Source organism: Lates calcarifer, linkage group LG6, assembly GCF_001640805.2.
Source record: "Lates calcarifer isolate ASB-BC8 linkage group LG6, TLL_Latcal_v3, whole genome shotgun sequence".
In the NCBI taxonomy this organism is placed as follows: domain Eukaryota; kingdom Metazoa; phylum Chordata; class Actinopteri; family Centropomidae; genus Lates; species Lates calcarifer.
In genome coordinates, this window is record NC_066838.1 from 27,598,123 (window position 1) to 27,616,906 (window position 18,784).

An 18,784-nucleotide genomic window follows, 5' to 3' on the forward strand; every position below is an offset into this window, starting at 1 on the left:
TCAGAGACTCAGAGACTCAGAGACTCAGAGACTCAGACTCTGTCCTCTGAGTGAGATCAGAGACTCAGACTCTGTCCTCTGTCCTCTGAGTGAGATCAGAGACTCAGACTCTGTCCTCTGAGTGAGATCAGAGACTCAGACTCTGTCCTCTGTCCTCTGAGTGAGATCAGAGACTCAGACTCTGTCCTCTGTCCTCTGAGTGAGATCAGAGATCAGAGTCCGTCCTCAGCTGCAGCTGCACAAACAATCATCTGAATATTAAAGTTACACAGGATATAAAATCTATGAATCTCTTTATTTCTCCTCTAAAACCTGCAGAGGAGGGTGAGTAGGTCTTTGTTCTTCAGCCCTCAGTAAAGTCGGGGGTGGGGTGGTGGTGGTGGTGGGGGTAATGACTCCTGAGTTGACTTCACTGTTTTAATTTAAACCTCCTCCTCTCTCCTCCCGTCAGATGGAGGAGTCCAGTTAAAGATGGCCGACCTTGCTCCTCCTAAAGAAAAGGTTCTTCCAATCCCAGAAGGCAGTGCGTTCTTCTGCCTCAGCAAAACGAACCCGTAAGTCTGTTTGTCCTGGTGGTCAGTCACGGTACTGCAGCTAACACCTGTCATTAGCGTTAGCATAACTAGCAACTACTGCATCAGATAAGACAAACTTCTCAACATTAACAGCCACAGTTCCCATGATGCTTTGCTGCAGCTGACATGTATTGATGAGTAGATGAGCAGAAGTAAGCAGACTTACTTAATTTCCCTGAGGGAGTCATCCCAAAGGATCAATAAAGTCTAGTCTAAGTCTAAGTCCAGATCAGTGATGGGTGCCGTCTGTCTGTCTGTCTGTCTCCAGGATCCGTGTGGCCTGTCACACTCTGATCCACCACCACATCTTCACCAACCTCATCCTCGTCTTCATCATCCTCAGCAGCTGCTCATTGGCTGCTGAGGATCCAATCAGAGCACACTCCTTCAGGAACAACGTGAGTCAACACACATGCTTCTAATGTCAGAGTGGAACTGTAATGTAATAGTTACTTCAGTAATCAGTTACAGTTAAATCAGAGCTAGCATTGTGGCTAAGCTAGCAGTGGGTCCTAAGGGCTTCAGAGATTCAGAGCCAATCAGAACAGAGTGTCTCAGTGAGGTCACTGATGATGTCATGAAATGGGAGCGGGGCTTCAGCAGATTACACAGTCACAAAGTGGGTCAGTGATTAAAGCGGGTTAAAGAGGAAACACATGGAAACAGGGAGAGAGAAAATCACCAGGCTGATCCTACAACACACACACACACTGTAACACACACACACACACTGTAACACACACTGTAACACACACACACACACTGTAACACACACACACACACACTGTAACACACACACTGTAACACACACACACATACTGTAATACACACACACACACACACTGTAACACACACACACACACTGTAACACACACTGTAACACACACACACACACTGTAACACACACACACACACACTGTAACACACACACTGTAACACACACACACATACTGTAATACACACACACACACACACTGTAACACACACACACACACTGTAATACACACACACACACACACTGTAACACACACACACTGTAACACACACTGTAACACACACACACTGTAACACACACACACACACACACTGTAATACACACACACACACACACACACTGTAATACACACACACACACACACACACTGTAATACACACACACACACACTGTAACACACACACACTGTAACACACACACACACACCACTGTAATACACACACACACACACACTGTAACACACACACACACACACACACACACACTGTAACACACACACACACACTGTAACACACACTCACACACTCACTCACTCACTCACACACACACTCACACACACACCCCCCAGGTGAAGGTGACGAGCCTGTTTCCTGTGTGTTCGTAGATCCTGGGTTACGCAGACTACGCCTTCACCTCCATCTTCACCGTAGAGATCCTGTTAAAGGTAAGATGGATGAAATCTCCGGGTCCTGGTCCTGGTCCTGGTTCTGACGTGGTTTCTCTGTGTGTCAGATGACGGTCCACGGAGCGTTCCTCCATCAGGGCTCGTTCTGCAGGAACTGGTTCAACCTGCTGGATCTGCTGGTCGTCAGCGTGTCTCTGGTCTCCTTCTTCCTGCAGTCAGTAACAGCTCCATTCCTCTCATGTTCATCAGTGTTAGTTCAGGACTGGATCTGCAGACTGAGTCAGATCCACAGCTTCAGACAGAGACAAACCCTGGTTATTGATTATTAGTTATCAAGTCAGTTATTAATCCATTACTTTAACATTTCACATGGTCAGAAATCAGTGGTTTGAGATTTAAAACCTCATGAATCAGCTGCAGCTTCAAACTGTAAACATGAACTGTGTGTGTGCTGCCCTCTGCTGGTTAGAACCAACCCTACACTAACTGAGCCTGTGTGTGTGTGTGTGTGTGTGTGTGTGTGTGTGTGTGTGTGTGTGTGTGTGTGTGTGTGTGTGTGCAGCTCCAGTGCGATCTCGGTGGTGAAGATCCTGCGAGTCCTCCGGGTGCTCAGACCTCTGAGAGCCATCAACAGAGCCAAAGGACTGAAGGTACGGACACCCTGATGTTTCATGGACTCAGCGTGATCAGCAGGGTGATTGATAATGAAAGTAATCGTAATGTGTGTGTTTGTGTGTGTGTGTGTTGCAGCACGTGGTCCAGTGTGTGTTTGTGGCGATCAGGACGATCGGAAACATCATGATCGTCACAACTCTGCTGCAGTTCATGTTCGCCTGCATCGGAGTCCAGCTCTTCAAGGTCGGACTGAGACGCTTTGTCTCAATAAAACTTTATTTCAAAACAGACAGAGACAGAGCTGAATGTGAAGGACCAGGTCCTGGACTGAGCAGAGCCTCTTTATTTCCCCTCTGTCAGACTCGTGTTTGATTCGCACCTGTTTAACGAGTCACCTGTTTCCTCGCTGACTCATTGTGTGCTTTGTGTTTCAGGGGAAATTTTATCGCTGCACAGATGAAGCCAAACACACCCCTGAACAGTGCAAGTACGTCTGTCAGCCTCCACACAGGAAACGGAGTCTGAGTGAAGTCCAGACACACAACATCCTCACTGTGTGTGTGTGTGTGTGTGTGTGTGCAGAGGGACCTTCGTCGTGTATAAGGACGGGGATGTGAGTCACCCGATGGTCCGGCAGCGTCTGTGGCAGAACAGTGACTTTAACTTTGATAACGTGCTGATGGGGATGATGGCGCTCTTCACTGTCTCCACCTTTGAGGGCTGGCCCGCGTGAGTGTTCCATTCAACACAACTTTATTAACTGATCTCAGTGTGTGCAGACAAACATTAACACCCCCCCCCTCCCAAATCCAGGCTGCTGTACAAAGCCATCGACGCTAACGGGGAGAACTCTGGTCCCATCTACAACTACCGGGTGGAGATCTCCATCTTCTTCATCGTCTACATCATCATCATCGCCTTCTTCATGATGAACATCTTCGTGGGTTTCGTCATCATCACCTTCAGAGAGCAGGGAGAGCAGGAGTACAAGAACTGTGAGCTGGACAAGAACCAGGTAAACTCACCTGTCTGACACCTGTCTGTCTGTCTGACACCTGTCTGTCTCTCTGTCTGTCTCTGGGTGGAGGTGGATGTAGATCAGATCAATAAATAGCTGAGCCAATAACAGTGCAGCATGACATCAACAGGAAGTCTGCAGCCGGGCTTTTATTTTGGAGGAATCAATATTAAAACAAATGATGGTGAAGCTACTGCTGGAGACTTTTACTGATCAGGAGCAGGAACATGCAGAAACTTTCTAATAGATCACAGAAACTTTCCATGGAAAGTTAAGCTGGGGAATTTTGGAAATATTGGAAAGATGTTTAAAAATATTTAAGAGTTGATGAAAATAGAAACAGGGTAGATGAAGAGATGAACTCTCCTGAATCAGCTGATAAATCAGACTCTAACCTACAGTCTGTATGAACAGAAAACTGAGGGAGAAACAGAGCTAGCACCATGACGGCTAGCCTCTTAAACTGTCAATGAAACACTGTTAGCTAGCTTACATTTAGCATCTCTGATTTAGCAGCTAGCTGCTGTATAAACAGATGTAGATGTATTTAGTTGCTGGCTGAAGTTTAATGTGACAGATCAGATATATTGATCCAGACTGGTTGTTTTAACCAACATTAGGCTGCAACAGGTTTTTATTCAGCTACATTTCAGTTCCCTGTTGCAGGTTGTTACAGGCTAACCTGCACTTTAGCTCATTTACAGTTTATTCCCATTAATTCCCAGGAAAAGTTTCCATGTTTTCCAGTTTTCAGAATTGAGCGGCCCTAATCATGAGCTCGTTAAATTTGACTTTATATTAAGATGAGCTCATTTGTTGTCGTTAATAAAACTTTTCCTCATGGTGGTTTTCAAAGGTTCATTTCTATTTAGTTTCAGTCTGATTTTCATCCTGGAAAAAAACGATCAGCTTCTGCTCTGAGTCGTCCAGCATCAGTGTGTGTTAACTGTGTGTGTGTGTGTATGTGTTGTAGCGTCAGTGTGTGGAGTATGCTCTGAAGGCTCAGCCGCTCAAACTCTACATCCCAAAGAATCCGGTTCAGTACAAGTTCTGGTCCATCATCAACTCCACAGGCTTCGAGTACGTCATGTTCGTCCTCATCCTGCTCAACACCGTCACTCTGGCTGTCCAGGTAAGTCAAACACTCAGAGCTGCTGGAGTGTGTTGTTGTCTGCTGTGTGTGTGACTGTGTGTTGTCGTCCTGCAGCACTACGAACAGTCCAAAACCTTCAGCTACATCATGGACATCCTCAACATGGTGTTCACTGGACTCTTCACTGTGGAGATGCTGCTGAAGCTGCTCGCTCTCAGACTCAGGGTGAGCAAAACAAACACACCTGCAAACTGCTGCGTCTCACATCTCAGGGATTCCCACAGTGAGGTGAACCTGACGGGACGTTTCTTTCTCACAGCATTACTTCGTGGACGCCTGGAACTCATTTGACGCTCTGATCGTGGTCGGCAGCGTGGTCGACATCGTGGTCACAGAGTTCAGCGTGAGTAAACAAACAGTTCATTATTTACAGAATCAGGAGAAGCTTCTGCAGGTTCTGTATGAGGTCCAGGTGGTTACTGAGCAGGAGGTCAGGATGGTTCAGTGGCTGGTGGGTTGTTGTTGTTGGAGGTTACAGAAAAAGAAGAAGAGGAAGCCTTTGTTTTCCTTGTATTAGACATGAGTTTAGTGCTGCTCTCAGAAACAGATGATGTCCAGCGTGTGAACTGACGCTCTGAGAGGGCAGCAGGTGTTCGTGGTGTCAGTGACTCTTTACCTGCATCATGTCGAGAGCAGTGGCTCATCAGAGAAACTAAAAACTCTCTGATTTTATGTTTGAACTCATATACTGACTGGCTGACTGTTTTACAGCCTGTTCAACTTTCACATTTCAAAGTGTTAACAAATGTATTTACAGATGGATGAAATATAAACATGATTAGAACTAAATCATGTTATGATCCAGTGTCTCTGCAGCAGTTAGAGGAGACGTTAATAAAGACTTTAAACCTCTAAATCATCACATAAATAAAGTTCAAGACTCCATTTCATGTTTGCCTTGGTCACACTGCCCCCTGCTGTTTCTGTGAGGAACTGCTCTTCCTCTACACACGCTGAGGACTGAAATGACTCCATAAAATTAGATTAGAAAATGAAGTGAAACTGAGTTCATTGTTTGTGGAAACAGCCTCATAAATACAGTTCACCTGCTGAGACCTGAACAGTTTTTCTCCTGAGCTTTTTCTCTTTTATTTAAGCGGCAAAATCTAAACTGCAAACTCTGCGTCACATGTAGGATGTGACGATTGTTGAGTGGTGTTACTCTGTGTCCTGTTGTTATCAAACGACTAATGTTACTTAGAACCAGACTGTGATCTTTATCACAGCTGCAGGATGTGCTGACAGAGACTGACGCCATCTTGTTTTTACTCTGTTGAGTGTGTTGGGAACTAGACTGAACAAAAAAGTGTTAACGAGGACTCCAGGTCTGAGTTTAGTAACATGAGGAATAAGGAGCAGAAAACCTGAAGCGAATCGTCCCTGTATGAGGACGCAGAGATGCAGGAGGATGAATGAAGCAGACGAACATCACCAGTTTGATTTCTTTTGATAGACGGAGGTAAAGATCAGATCTCAGTTGTTGTTTGCTGTTGTTGTCTCTGTCAGAGCGGAGAGGACAGCTCCAGAGTCTCCATCACCTTCTTCCGTCTGTTTCGAGTGATGCGATTGGTCAAGCTGCTGAGTAAAGGGGAGGGGATTCGTACGCTGCTGTGGACGTTCATCAAATCGCTGCAGGTCAGGGGGTGGGGCTAATGGCAGGAGAGGGGCGGGGCTTATGGTCAGGTGTGTAGTCACATAGAGTCTAACCTCCTCCTCTCTGCTCAGGCTCTGCCGTACGTTGCTCTGCTCATCGCCATGATCTTCTTCATCTACGCCGTCATCGGCATGCAGGTGAGTTCACACACAGGTGAGCTCACACACAGGTGATCCCGCAGAGGTGCTCACATTACCCACAATGCACCTGGACCCCTGACAGTTGAGTGGGAGATTGGTGTGTGTTATGCTAATAGTGGCTAATGTAGCGTGTAGCAGTGACGAGAACCAACAGTGACATTTATCACCTGGACACACACTGTTGTTCCTGGACTTCAGTTCAGCCTTCAACACCATCATCCCTCAACACCTGGTAGACAAACTGGGACCCCCGGGCTTCAGCACCCGCCTGCAGAACTGGCTGCTTGATTTCCTCACTGACAGACCACAGTCAGTGCGGGTCGGACAGAACACCTCCAGTGTCATCACCCTCAGCACAGGCTCCCCTCAGGGCTGTGTCCTGAGCCCTCTGCTGTTCACCCTGATGACACGACTGCGGCCCCAGGCACGCCACTAACTGCATTGTGAAATTTGCGGATGACACAACAGTGGTGGGCCTCATCAGGGATGACAACGACCTGGCCTACAGAGAAGAGGTGGAGCAGCTGGTGGGCTGGTGCAGAGACAGCAGAAACAGCCTGATCCTGAACGTGGACAAGACCAAAGAACTCATCGTCAACTTCAGGAAGAACCAACCCAGCCATGCTCCGCTACTCATCAACAACAAAACCGTGGAGGTGGTCAGCAGCACAAAGTTCCTGGGGGTGCACATCACAGACGACCTCACCTGGTCTGTAAACACTGCATCACTGGTGAAGAGGGCACAGCAGCGGATGTACGTCCTGTGGAGGATGAGAAGAGCCCCCACCCATCCTCACCACATTCTACAGAAGCACCATAGAAAGCATCCTGACCAGCTGTATCTCTGTGTGGTGTGGAGGCTGCAGTGCCTCTGACTGGAAGGATGTGAGGAGAGTGGTGAGGACAGCAGAGAGACTCATCGGGACTTCAACTCTCCCCTCCATCCAGGACATTGCACAGAACTGCTGTGTGTCTCGGGCCAGAAAGATCTGCAGCGACTCCTCTCACCCCATCATGGACTGTTTACCCTGCTGGCCTCTGGAAAGAGGTTCCACAGCATTCTATGTAGGACCATCAGGTTCTACAACAGCTTTGTCCCCCAAGCCATCAGACTGTTAAAAAACACTTAAAATTCTTTTTCAGCCTCTGTCTTGTAAATACTCAGTGCTGCTAGTCTCACATTAGACTGCTGTTGTTCATTTATATAGATATTTTTATATATTTAATATTTAATCCATACTGCTGCTGCTAAAATCGCCATACACCCTAAAAATCCTACTGTAAATATCCAATTATTTATTTAAATTTATTCATATACTGCTTACAGAATTTTTGCACAAACATTTACACTGCACTGAAACTGTAAAAAACTGAGGTCTATGCAAACGAAATTTTGTTCTGTATACACTTGCTGCATACTGAATGACTAATGAATAAAAGTCTGTCTAAACACCTGGAAACACCTGCTGACCTCCTCACTCTAACTCTCACCATCTTTCTCTCCTTCAGACGTTTGGGAAGATCGCGATGCAGGATTACACTCAGATCAACAGAAACAACAACTTCCAGACTTTTCCTCAGGCTGTTCTCCTCCTCTTCAGGTCAGCCCCCCCCACCCTCCTCTCCACCTCCTCCTCCTCCTCTTCTCCTCTGCTCTGGCTCGTTTCCTTTCTTGTCCCTTAATCTTATTATTCAACAAAACAAAAGGGTTAAATTGTGTGTCCTGGTCACCTCACCTGTTCTCTGTGTGTGTGTGCAGGTGTGCCACAGGTGAGGCGTGGCAGGAGATCATGTTGGCCAGCCTCCCAGGTAAACGCTGTGACCCTGAGTCAGACTATGAACCAGGAGAAGAGTTCAGCTGCGGCAGCAACTTCGCCATCGTTTACTTCATCAGCTTCTTCATGCTGTGTGCTTTCCTGGTTAGAACACACACACACACACACACACACACACACTCTCTCTCTCACACACACACACACACTCTGACTGTGTTTCTCTGCTTCAGATCATCAACCTGTTCGTCGCTGTCATCATGGACAACTTTGACTATCTGACACGTGATTGGTCGATTCTGGGACCACATCACCTGGATGAGTTTAAGAGGATCTGGTCTGAGTACGACCCAGAGGCCAAGTATGACACACACACACGGTTTGAGCCTCTGTGCTGCAGCTCCTCCTGCTGGTGGCAGGAGTAAAGTGCAGTTTATCTCGGGGCCACATTTCCACCTGTGATTTCACGTTTAAATGACTGAATATGAATGAATATCTTTATTGTCATTGTCACATGAAGTTTCTCATATTCAGATAAAATCCAGATCAGATTTAAGACTCTGTCTCTGTGACCACATGTAGCTCAGGCTGAGTCCTCCTCCCGTCCAGGAGGAGGCGCTGATAAACCAAACACGGGAAGAACTTGTAAACTCAATTCAATTCAATTCTATTTACTGAATTTGATTTACTGACCGATTTTATGTCGGAGAATCAAACCTGAAAATGTCTTGAGCTTGTGTTAAAACCACAGACCTTATTTCAGACATTTAACCAGAAACACACTGACAACAGGAAGAGCTAACATGCTAACATGCTAACATGCTAACTGACTTCCTGGTTTTAGGATCAGTGCTGCAGGACAGTGTTGTTTTCAGAGGACAGTGTCTGATTGTTATCACACTGACCTACCTGAGATCAACATCTTCTGACCAAAGACAACACCTGGACGTTGAGGCTCAGCTGACATTTAGTTGTATTTTATTGCATTGAAACGTATTGTATTATATTGGATTGTGTTGTACTCTCTTCATTAAGGGGTCGTATAAAACACCTGGATGTTGTGGCTCTGCTCAGGAGGATTCAGCCTCCTCTGGGCTTTGGGAAGCTTTGTCCTCACAGAGTGGCCTGTAAGGTAAACCATACTGCTGGTGTCCCACAGGGCTCCACTCTAGGTCCTCTGCCTCTCTGAGTCTGTAATGTTGTAATGTCATGGTGCTAGCAGTTCAGGTCTTCATTTACCCCTCCCCCTCCTCCTGTGTGTCAGCGTCTGGTGGCGATGAACATGCCCCTGAACTCTGATGGGATGGTGACCTTTAACGCCACACTCTTCGCTCTGGTCCGCACTGCCCTCAAGATCAAGACTGAAGGTAAAAATGTGCATTCTTTCCCTGATGGGACCATAAAGTTTTTGGTGTGAACATGAACGCAGTATTATCATAATTTATAGCTGACCCCGCCCACTCTGTGCTGTTGCTAGGTAACCCTGACCAGGAGAACGAGGAGCTGAGGGTGATCATCAAGAAGATCTGGAAGAGAATGAAACCAAAACTACTGGACGAGGTCATACCACCACACGAAGGTACTGATACTACTGCAAGTATGGCAAGTACAGCAAGTACTGCTGATACTGCTGATACTGCTGCTGTGGATGCCACAGACTGACCTCTGTTTCCTTCTGCAGAGGAGGAAGTAACAGTTGGGAAGTTTTACGCAACTTTCCTGATCCAGGATTATTTCAGGAAGTTCAGGAAGAGGAAAGAGAAAGGAGATCTGACCGGAGAGTCCGACTCCACCAACCCGTCTGCTGTACAGGTCTGTCTGTCTGTCTCTCTGTCTCTGTCTGTCTGTCTCTCTGTCTGTCTGTCTCTCTCTGTCTGTCTGTCTGTCTCTCTCTCTGTCTCTGTCTGTCTGTCTCTCTGTCTCTGTCTGTCTGTCTGTCTCTGTCTGTCTGTCTGTCTCTCTGTCTCTGTCTGTCTGTCTCTCTGTCTGTCTGTCTCTCTCTCTCTGTCTGTCTGTCTGTCTCTCTGTCTCTCTCTCTGTCTGTCTGTCTGTCTCTCTGTCTCTCTGTCTGTCTGTCTGTCTCTGTCTGTCTGTCTCTCTGTGTCTCTCTCTGTCTGTCTGTCTCTGTCTGTCTGTCTCTCTGTCTCTGTCTGTCTGTCTGTCTGTCTCTGTCTCTCTGTCTGTCTGTCTCTCTGTCTGTCTGTCTGTCTCTGTCTGTCTGTCTGTCTCTGTCTGTCTGTCTCTCTGTGTCTCTCTCTGTCTGTCTGTCTCTGTCTGTCTGTCTCTCTGTCTCTGTCTGTCTCTCTGTCTCTCTTTCTGTCTCTCTGTCTGTCTGTCTGTCTGTAATGATAAAACTGTGTGTGTATTCATGTTTTAATGTGTTTGTAGCTGTGTAAAGCCGGTCTGAAGACTCTGCAGGATCTGGGTCCAGAGATGCGTCTGGCTCTGAACGAGGACCTGGAGGAGGAGGAGGAGGCCTTGATGGAGGACGAAGAGCTGGAGGAGAATGCTGCGTACAAGGTCTTTATCAACACACAGTAAATACCTGTGAGGTCAAAGGTCACAGGCAGACTGGGACAGATTAAACAACGTCTGGTTCTGTGTGTCTGCAGGGTGAAAACGGGTTTGGACCAGAGAAAGATCGACGAGGCTCCATCCTGACCACGCCCACTGGTAACATGACATCATGTGACATTATCAAGTTAATGTGGTCACAGCAGGTTAAGATTATCGTGTCTTATTATGGTGAAATGATAGCAGGACGGTCGGAAGAGATTATTTAACTTTACGTCTATTTCATTAAAAATAGAAAAAGGAAGTTAAATCCACCTACACCCTGTCGTCTGTCCACAGGTCCCGGTGGTGTTGTCGGTGACGGAGGTCTGTCTAATGGAGGTCTGATCCACCGGGTGGGTTCTCTCACCAAGATGCCAAATGGCAGCGAACACGATGAACACCTTCACCGTGGAGACAACATGAGGTCATCTGTCAATCATCATCATCACCGCCGCCCGTCAGTGAAGAACGGCCTGCTGGACCACACCCACAAGAGACCTTCATACTACAAGCATGGAAGGTAGGCTAACGTACTACAAACAAATATGGAGGACAGGCCATCGTCCTTCAGGCATTGAACATTGTGGTAACGTAAGCAGTGAACAAACATTAAGCTCCTCAGTGTGTCTCCCTGCAGTTCCTCTAACGTCCACCAGGTGTTTACAGGTTCAGTTCTCTGGATACTAATCATTTAATAAAAAGGTGTTCAGGCTGTTTGGGTTCCAGTTTGTCTTGATTGACAGGTGCCTCAGCCAATCACGCTCTCCCTGTTCTGCAGGAGGGACTCAAGGGACAGATACTGGAGGAACGGGGACATGGAGGCGTACGGAGAGCAAGGTTACTACAGCAGAGAGGAAGACAACGACAGCATCACCTCCAGAGACAGGTACGCTGACACACAGGTAACACACAGGTAACAGATGGACAGGTATGTGTTTGTTAAAACCTGTCTGTGTTTTCAGACATTATCCCGACGAGCCTCCTCTGTACAGAGACCATTATGATGGCCACGCCCCCTACAACAGTAGCTATGGTAACGGCTACAGCGAGGGCAGGAGGATGACCCGGAGACGCCTACTTCCTGCCACGCCCACAGGTGAGACGATATCCCACAGTCCTCCCAGGTTATACAGGACAAACAGGTGAACTTTGATCTTACCTGAGTCAAACACACCTGAGCAGACTCTTGCTGTGACATCATCACTGACAGCCGTGCGGGTGCGTTTGTTTTGTTGTCATCCAACAGGTCGGAAACCGTCCTTTAACATCCAGTGTCTGAGGAGACAGGGCAGCAGTGATGACCTGCCAATCCCCGGGACGTACCACCCCACCTCACCGCCACGCCGCACACGCACACAAGTAACACACACACCTGTATAACACCCCACACAGGTAACACACATACCTGTACACACAGGTAAGTAACTCTCTCTCTCCCCCACCCAGATGTTCAGCAGTTACGAGTCTCGTCACTCCTCCGGTCGCTCCTCGGCAGCCTCCTCGGCATCCTGGGCGAACTCGTGTCCTCGCCGCGGACGCCTCCTCTATGCTCCTCTCATCCTAGTGGAGGAGGAAGGCAGCCCGCCTTGGGGGGGAGGAGGAGGAGGAGGAGGACCTGGGGGTGAGGGGAAGAAGGGAGGAGCAGGAAGAGGTGAGGAGGCTGGACTTTACCTGGTGAAGGTATGAACATGTGACTGAACCTCACCTGCTGTGTTGTCGTCTGTCATCATCAGGTGTCAGTGTGACTGGGGCGGCGCCCAGACCGGCCTGGTACAGTGGCCCCGCAGGGACATCAGGTAGGAGGGTGAGACGTGGTTTGATGGAGGTTTTGTCAGGACGTTGTGGAGGTGTTGGTCTCACCTGTTCTCTGTATTCTCCGTCAGCGCCGCCGCCGTACAGAGCCTACACCACCCTCAGAGTCCCCTCGCAGCTCGGAGCTCAGTTCACAGAGAAGCGAGGGTCGGCCGACAGCCTGGTGGAGGCGGTGAGGACACGATCAATCGCTGATATTGATCGGTGTCAGACCACGGTCACTGATCCTTCCTCTCTCTGCAGGTCCTGATCTCCGAGGGTCTCGGTCTTTACGCTCGGGATCCCAAGTTCGTGGCGTTTGCGAAGCGGGAGATTGCTGACGCGTGTCACATGACCGTGGATGAGATGGAGTCGGCCGCCAGCGACCTGCTCGGCTCCGGGAGCCACGGCTTCCTCAGCAATGCAGCCACCGACCCTGCCGCGCTCTACAGCGATGAGGAGCCAATCAGGACGGGCCGGGACGAGGACGAGCTGGCCGACGAGATGACCTGTGTGACATCATTCTGATCTGGACCAATCAGGGACGAGAGAGAGGAACTGAGAGATGGTGCTTGAGCCTGTCAGGGTTTGACTGACAGAACATTTGGCCAATCAGGAGACAGGCAGAGAGAGAGGGGCGTGGCTTAAATAGGTTAGAGGTCAGCATGGATAGAGTTCTTCTTCACGAGAACAGAGAAATATTTAGAGGAAGAAAGAAGAAGAGGGTGAGGATGAAAGAGGAGAGCAAAGAACGAGAAGAACTGACGAAAGATAAAACGAGAAAGGAACTCTTGGAAAAACAATACAAGTCGTCATGGTGACGCTTCCTGACTCAAGAGCCACAGAGCAGGTCTAGGTCCAGGTCCAGGTTGCTGAGCTCCATGGGATCACAGTGTACCCACAATGCACCTCTGTTACCGTTCAGATTCTGGAATTTACTGTTTTGAAATTGCAGAACTGAAAATGTAAAAATGTCCGATCACAGTTTTCACTCTGATGTTTCTCCAGTTTCAGTCTCAGTTTGTTTTCAGATGTTCTTTGTTCACTGAACAGTTTCCTCTAAAACTACTGGAACACAAGGTCACTTCCTGTTTCTGTTGTTCCCTCAACAACATGTAAACACTGTCAGCAGCAAAAACTCCTACTGCTGAAAGAGACCATGGACACATCTTGAGTCTTGGCTGCAGCTTTGACCGTCTGAGAGACGCGGTCAGTCTCTGCAGCGGAGCAGAACTCTGATGATGTTTTAATTTTTTCTGTCGCTTCAGTGAGCTGCAGTGTTTCTGACTTTAACTCAGGAGGAAGCAGCTTTTCTCAGACTCAGAACAGAACTGATCGTCTTAAAATAACATTTGATGTTTGTTTGCACTGACTGCTTCACACCCTGTCGTCACCAAACTCTTTCACTCTTCATGTGAGAGTTTTCAGCCTCTGTCAGGACTCAGGTCTTCAGTGAGCAACAGAAACAGGAAGTGGCCTCTGTGTGTTGGAGACTGACCTCCACCTGGGATCAGACAGGTGTTCTCTCTCCTCTCTGCTTCCTGCTCTGTGGAGGAAAACCTTTCTCATATTTAATGATCGTGTCTTTTTATTCTGATCAGACGATGAACTGAAAAGCCTTTTAGTTGTTTTCTATTGGAGGAGAAACTGAGTGTTTGTTCAGTGTTTTCTTTTTTAATGTTTGATTTTTTTTTTATCGGGACTCGTCCTCTTCGTGTCTCGTCTGAAGTTTGGTGTCCGTCAGATTTCTGTTTCTCTTTCCAGCTGTTTAAGGGCTTTTCAACTTCACGCCTGGATTTCCCCTGAAAGTCTCCTCACATGTAGAGATGTGTTCAGACGCTCAGCTCCGCCTGAACCCTCGTTTACCTCAAATAAAGACCGACTCCAAACTGCTGTTCATCTGTCGTCTGTCAAACCACCGCTGCTTGTGTCTGTCTCACTGTCCGACTCATCTTAAGAAGTTATTTCCTAAAACAGCTGAAACCTTCCTGCTCTGACCTGATCGTCGGACTCTTAACAGGAAGGAAACACAGATTAGAAACAGACTCATTGTATCATCATATTTACAGATGTTCAGTTTCAGTTTCAGTGTTTTAGTTCAACACAGGAAAGAGACTGAACTCTGAGCTACATTTCAGAATAAGAGCATCATCATGCAAAATAAAATGAAAAGTTCCTTCTTCTTCAGGTTTTCCTGTCAGTCTTCTCCACAATGGGTGGTTGTTAAACCAGCTCTCAGGTGCATCACTGCCACCTGCTGGGCTGGAGAGGGGAACAGAAGATTGTCAGGTGTCATGTCCTGTCTCAATAAATGAAGCCACTAATTCAAAAACCAGACAGGAAGTGACCTCAGAGCTGCTGAAGTTTCAATAAAAACCGGAAACATGCGAAAAAATAAAAAAGAATCAGATTCAGTTTCACAACATGAAAATACAGCGAAGATCAATCTGCTCTGATCAATCACAGACCCGTGACACGTGACCTCTCGGTGACCTCTGACCGGCTGAAAATCCGGCTCTGTGATTGGCTGAGCAGAACAGACAGGTGAAGATGGCGGCTCGTGTGTCCGCGCTGCTGCTGCTACTGCTGCTGCTGCTCGGACTCTCCTCCTTCTCCGCCGGTCCCGGACCGGACTCAGAGCGCGGCAGGATGGAGCTGTGGCGCGTGCAGACCCTCGCCTCCCAGCCCAGGTACGGAGGTTGCTGGGCGCGAGCGCTGGAGAACCTGGACACGCGCTGTAAGGACCTGACGGCGGAGAGCCAGAGCCGGATCGCGCTGAGGTTCACACACTGTCACCTGAGCAGGTAAAACACCGAGTCTGACCCGAGGACCGCAGGTCACTGAGCTGCGTCAGGCCTCCTGTAACGTCGTGTATCAAAGTAACTAAGTACATTTACTCTGGTACACACACAATAAACTCCAGTATTTGAGTATAAGCTGCAGCTCTGAGTACTTTTACTGTGATACTGTGACTACAGAAAGTACTTCAGTAGTACTTTTACCTGTAACAGAGTATTTAGTTGATTCAGTTGATCTGGAACTTTTCCTGCAGTAATAGATTACTCTCAGCAGCTGGTCTGATGCTGATCTCAGGTCAAACCTGGTGTCTGTTTCTGTCAGCTCAGGTAGAGATTTCCCATCATGCCCTGAGGGGTCAGAGGTCAGCAGGTGTACAGGTGGGATGGACGCCGTGGCCTTTAACACCTACACCGAGTTCTACACCCACACACACTCCATCTGTCACTTCCTGCAGTCTGAGGCCTGGCAGAGCCGCGCTGAAAACACCATGTACAGGTGAGCTGAGCACAGGTGACACAGGTGACACAGGTGACACAGGTGACCCTGTCTGGTTGTGTCTCAGGTTGACCGAGAGCTCAGCAGGTGTGGCGGAGCAGCTTCAGTCCACCAGACAGATGGCGGAGGATCTAATTGAAGCCCAGAGTGCCGCCTTACAGGCTCAGCAGGAGATTCTGACCAATGGAGAGGAGCTGAGAGTCACCCTGAGAGACTCCACTCAGGGTGAAGTACACACTGACACACCTTCAGAAACCTTACAGCCTGACAGACTCAGCACAGGGTATAATATTCAGCCTGTCTCTCTGTCTCCACCCGTCTGTCTCAGGCCTGCGGGCGGTGTTCTCGGAGCTCAGCAGTGTCTCCAGGGAGCAGCAGGTGGCGCTGTCTGAGCTCTTTAACAGAGTTTCCTTCCTGCAGAGTTTCCTGCTGATGGAGACTCACAGTCTGAGCTCCTGCTGCTACAACGCTGCAGCTCTCTGCGCCGCCTTCCTCCTCACCTCCACCCAGCGCTCCTCCAGAGCCAGGTAACACCCCCACCCCCCACCCCCTCCTCCCAGAGTCACAGCAGCCTGTATCTGATTCATGTGTGTGTGCAGGTTGGTGTTGTTGGGTTTGGTGTGTCTGAATTTCTACCTGGAGAGGAAGATCTTCCAGTTAGTCACGAGCTCTGATCATCCTGAGCACCAGCACATGGTCAGTGACATCATCACCACCACACGCTGACATCATTACCTGACCCTCTCACCTGTGCCACAGTTGTCGCCCGTTGCCGTGGTTTCCTCAGGTGTTGACCTGTCGTTTCCTGTCGTCAGGAGCTGGTGGCGGCGTACGTCGGCGCGCTGCGGCGGCTCATGGTGTGTGTGGGCGTGTGTGTCCTGGTGTGTGTGTGTGTGCGGTACAGAGACCCGGTGCAGCAGAGTCTGCAGGTGCTGCAGCAGCTCAGAGAGACGCAGCGCGGCCTGCAGGAGGCGCTGCAGCACGCAGGTGAGTCCTGTCTGTGTGACACCACAGCAGCACCTGGTGGAGGTCAGAGGAAGTGCAGCTGATTGGTTGATTCTGTGTCTGCAGAGAGTTTAACAGAGAGACGGAGGAAGACGACAGAGGAGAGTCAGCTTCAGGTGAAGGTGAGAACAACAACCATAGAGGACAGACGTCATTTGACCTGAGGTCACCTGACCTGTCACATGACTTCCAGAGATCAGAGAGCAGAAGAAGAAGAGAGGAGGCGCTGAGGAGGAGACAGGAGGAAAAAGGACAAGAGGAGGAGGAGGAGGAGAGCAGCACGTCGTTGTGTCTAACCACAAACGACTCACACCTGTCTCACCTCTCACACACCGGTCAGTACCTGTCTCACCTGTCTCACTCTGGATCAGGGTTCAGACTCCTGTCCTCCTCTCCGCCTCTGCTGGTGAACTCTGACGTCACTTTGTTCAGATTTTAACCTCCGAGGTGTGTGTGTGTGTGTGTGTGTGTGTGTGTGTGTGTGTGTGTGTGTGTGTGTGTTGCAGGTGGGAGCTCTGACTCTCTCCTCAGATCAGCTGACTCCGCCCTGCAGCCGTACACTACCCACAATGCCTCAGTGAGTGCAGGCAGGCGTCCTCGTCGCTCCTCCTCCTCCTCCCTTCTGGTCTACAGCGTCCTGGTGGAGGACAAACAGGTAGATCACATCTGATTATAGGTTATTGATCATCTGTGTGTTAATAATAATAACTTTATTTAAAATCCGCAACATTAAGTTCAGATGATTTAAACTGAGACAGTGAAGTTCCTCAGGTAAACTGACGCCTGTACAGAGGTAGATCAGTGACGTCAGCTGTAACAGGAAGAATCCAGATGAACCTCCCTGACTCAGAAACCAACGATTCATTAAACTACACACACAGAGTCACCTGACACACACCTGAACCTCTGTCACTTTAACTCCAGCTCAATGACCTCACCTGAGAACCTGAGTCAAACCAGAGCAGGTTAATCTGAGAGCTCAGGTGAGACAGAGACGTTTAAACAGACATTAAAACCTGGTCTCACCTGGAGGACTCTGATTGAGCTCCATCCTTGGATCCATCATGCTCAGGGTTTTCACAGGAAGTGATGAAAGCAGGTGGTCATGTGACATGATGTCATCAGCATTTCCTTGTTGTCTGAGCTCAGTTTCCTGTTGGCAGCAAATCAAGAGACGATGTTACCATGGTAACAGGCGTCACTAAAAAAACAGTATTAGGACTTTAAAACAGATGTAACCTGCATGACCTCTGACCTCTGCTCTCCTCTCTCCTGTATGCTCCTTCATCGTCCTCCTGACGTTCAGCCTCGGTACAGCCTGAGGAGCCGACGATCAGAGACTCACTGACTCCACCCAGACTCCACCCTGATCCACAGTCAGACCTCTGCCTTTTAAACAGTTTGTATCAATAAAGAGTTTTAACCAGAGAAACGTGTTCATGACGCACAAATCAAACACACTCCAGGTCACTGAGACACTTTAACTCCACCCGTCTGTGGAAAAATCAAACCTAGCCTGTTGTCACCTGGCAGGGGCGGAGCTAAAGCCACAGGCTGACCTCTTAAAGCAGCAGTGTGGAGGATTTAGTGACCTCTAGTGGTGAAAACTCAGACTGCAGCCGACTGGAAACCTGTTCCTTGAGATCTCCCTCTCTGAGCGTGTTGTAGAGTCTACGGTGGCCATCAGGGGACAAATTCTCACCAACTACTGCGTCAGTTAGTCTGTTAGGTGAGGAGGTTTGCTTTTATAAGACAGAACTTTATTAATCCTGAAGGGAAGCAGCAGCAGAGTCACAGGAAACAGAATCACA

At 48.6% G+C, this 18,784-nt stretch overlaps 2 protein-coding genes across 4 annotated transcripts in view; both read left to right on the forward strand.

Annotated features, from left to right (window-relative positions):
- The window catches only part of cacna1fb (calcium channel, voltage-dependent, L type, alpha 1F subunit), a 34,452-nt gene extending 19,901 nt beyond the window's left edge, over nt 1–14,551 (forward strand). Inside the window, exons 21-51 of the mRNA XM_051070996.1 lie at nt 452–554; nt 844–973; nt 1,955–2,014; nt 2,083–2,189; nt 2,538–2,625; nt 2,726–2,833; nt 3,025–3,077; nt 3,173–3,319; nt 3,404–3,605; nt 4,582–4,740; nt 4,816–4,926; nt 5,021–5,104; nt 6,268–6,396; nt 6,487–6,552; nt 8,065–8,156; nt 8,315–8,474; nt 8,561–8,688; nt 9,363–9,459; nt 9,592–9,694; nt 9,805–9,906; nt 10,009–10,139; nt 10,716–10,847; nt 10,940–11,000; nt 11,181–11,403; nt 11,662–11,769; nt 11,846–11,979; nt 12,130–12,242; nt 12,330–12,534; nt 12,578–12,679; nt 12,767–12,867; nt 12,939–14,551. Of these exons, the coding sequence (XP_050926953.1) occupies nt 452–554; nt 844–973; nt 1,955–2,014; nt 2,083–2,189; nt 2,538–2,625; nt 2,726–2,833; nt 3,025–3,077; nt 3,173–3,319; nt 3,404–3,605; nt 4,582–4,740; nt 4,816–4,926; nt 5,021–5,104; nt 6,268–6,396; nt 6,487–6,552; nt 8,065–8,156; nt 8,315–8,474; nt 8,561–8,688; nt 9,363–9,459; nt 9,592–9,694; nt 9,805–9,906; nt 10,009–10,139; nt 10,716–10,847; nt 10,940–11,000; nt 11,181–11,403; nt 11,662–11,769; nt 11,846–11,979; nt 12,130–12,242; nt 12,330–12,534; nt 12,578–12,679; nt 12,767–12,867; nt 12,939–13,202 (3,803 nt within the window). The 3' untranslated portion in view covers nt 13,203–14,551. The remainder of the gene's footprint in view (nt 1–451; nt 555–843; nt 974–1,954; nt 2,015–2,082; nt 2,190–2,537; nt 2,626–2,725; nt 2,834–3,024; nt 3,078–3,172; nt 3,320–3,403; nt 3,606–4,581; nt 4,741–4,815; nt 4,927–5,020; nt 5,105–6,267; nt 6,397–6,486; nt 6,553–8,064; nt 8,157–8,314; nt 8,475–8,560; nt 8,689–9,362; nt 9,460–9,591; nt 9,695–9,804; nt 9,907–10,008; nt 10,140–10,715; nt 10,848–10,939; nt 11,001–11,180; nt 11,404–11,661; nt 11,770–11,845; nt 11,980–12,129; nt 12,243–12,329; nt 12,535–12,577; nt 12,680–12,766; nt 12,868–12,938) is intronic.
- A 563-nt stretch (nt 14,552–15,114) lies between these two features.
- LOC108890564 (uncharacterized) lies at nt 15,115–18,405 on the forward strand. 3 transcript variants are annotated; one of them, XM_018687462.2, is made up of 10 exons: nt 15,120–15,478; nt 15,795–15,968; nt 16,036–16,193; nt 16,297–16,495; nt 16,568–16,664; nt 16,784–16,955; nt 17,040–17,095; nt 17,167–17,308; nt 17,480–17,628; nt 18,280–18,405. In XM_018687462.2, exons 1-10 carry the CDS (start codon nt 15,225–15,227, stop codon nt 18,319–18,321), a joined length of 1,443 nt encoding a protein of 480 aa, XP_018542978.1. In that variant the 5' UTR covers nt 15,120–15,224; the 3' UTR covers nt 18,322–18,405. The 3 variants fall into 3 exon arrangements, with proteins under 3 accessions (XP_018542979.1, XP_018542978.1, XP_018542981.1); XM_018687465.2 differs by having other exon boundaries at nt 15,393–15,478; nt 15,800–15,968; XM_018687463.2 differs by lacking the exon at nt 18,280–18,405 and having other exon boundaries at nt 15,115–15,478; nt 16,756–16,955; nt 17,480–17,616.
- Nucleotides 18,406–18,784: the final 379 nt, after the last annotated feature.

Bases quoted from the DNA above. Each gene is read 5' to 3' on its own strand.
- LOC108890564 (XM_018687462.2), top strand. From the start codon at position 15,225: ATGGCGGCTCGTGTGTCCGCGCTGCTGCTGCTACTGCTGCTGCTGCTC. The intron at 16,665-16,783 runs GTCAGTGACATC...TCCTGTCGTCAG, and splicing joins ATCCTGAGCACCAGCACATG to GAGCTGGTGGCGGCGTACGT. The intron at 16,956-17,039 runs GTGAGTCCTGTC...CTGTGTCTGCAG, and splicing joins GGAGGCGCTGCAGCACGCAG to AGAGTTTAACAGAGAGACGG.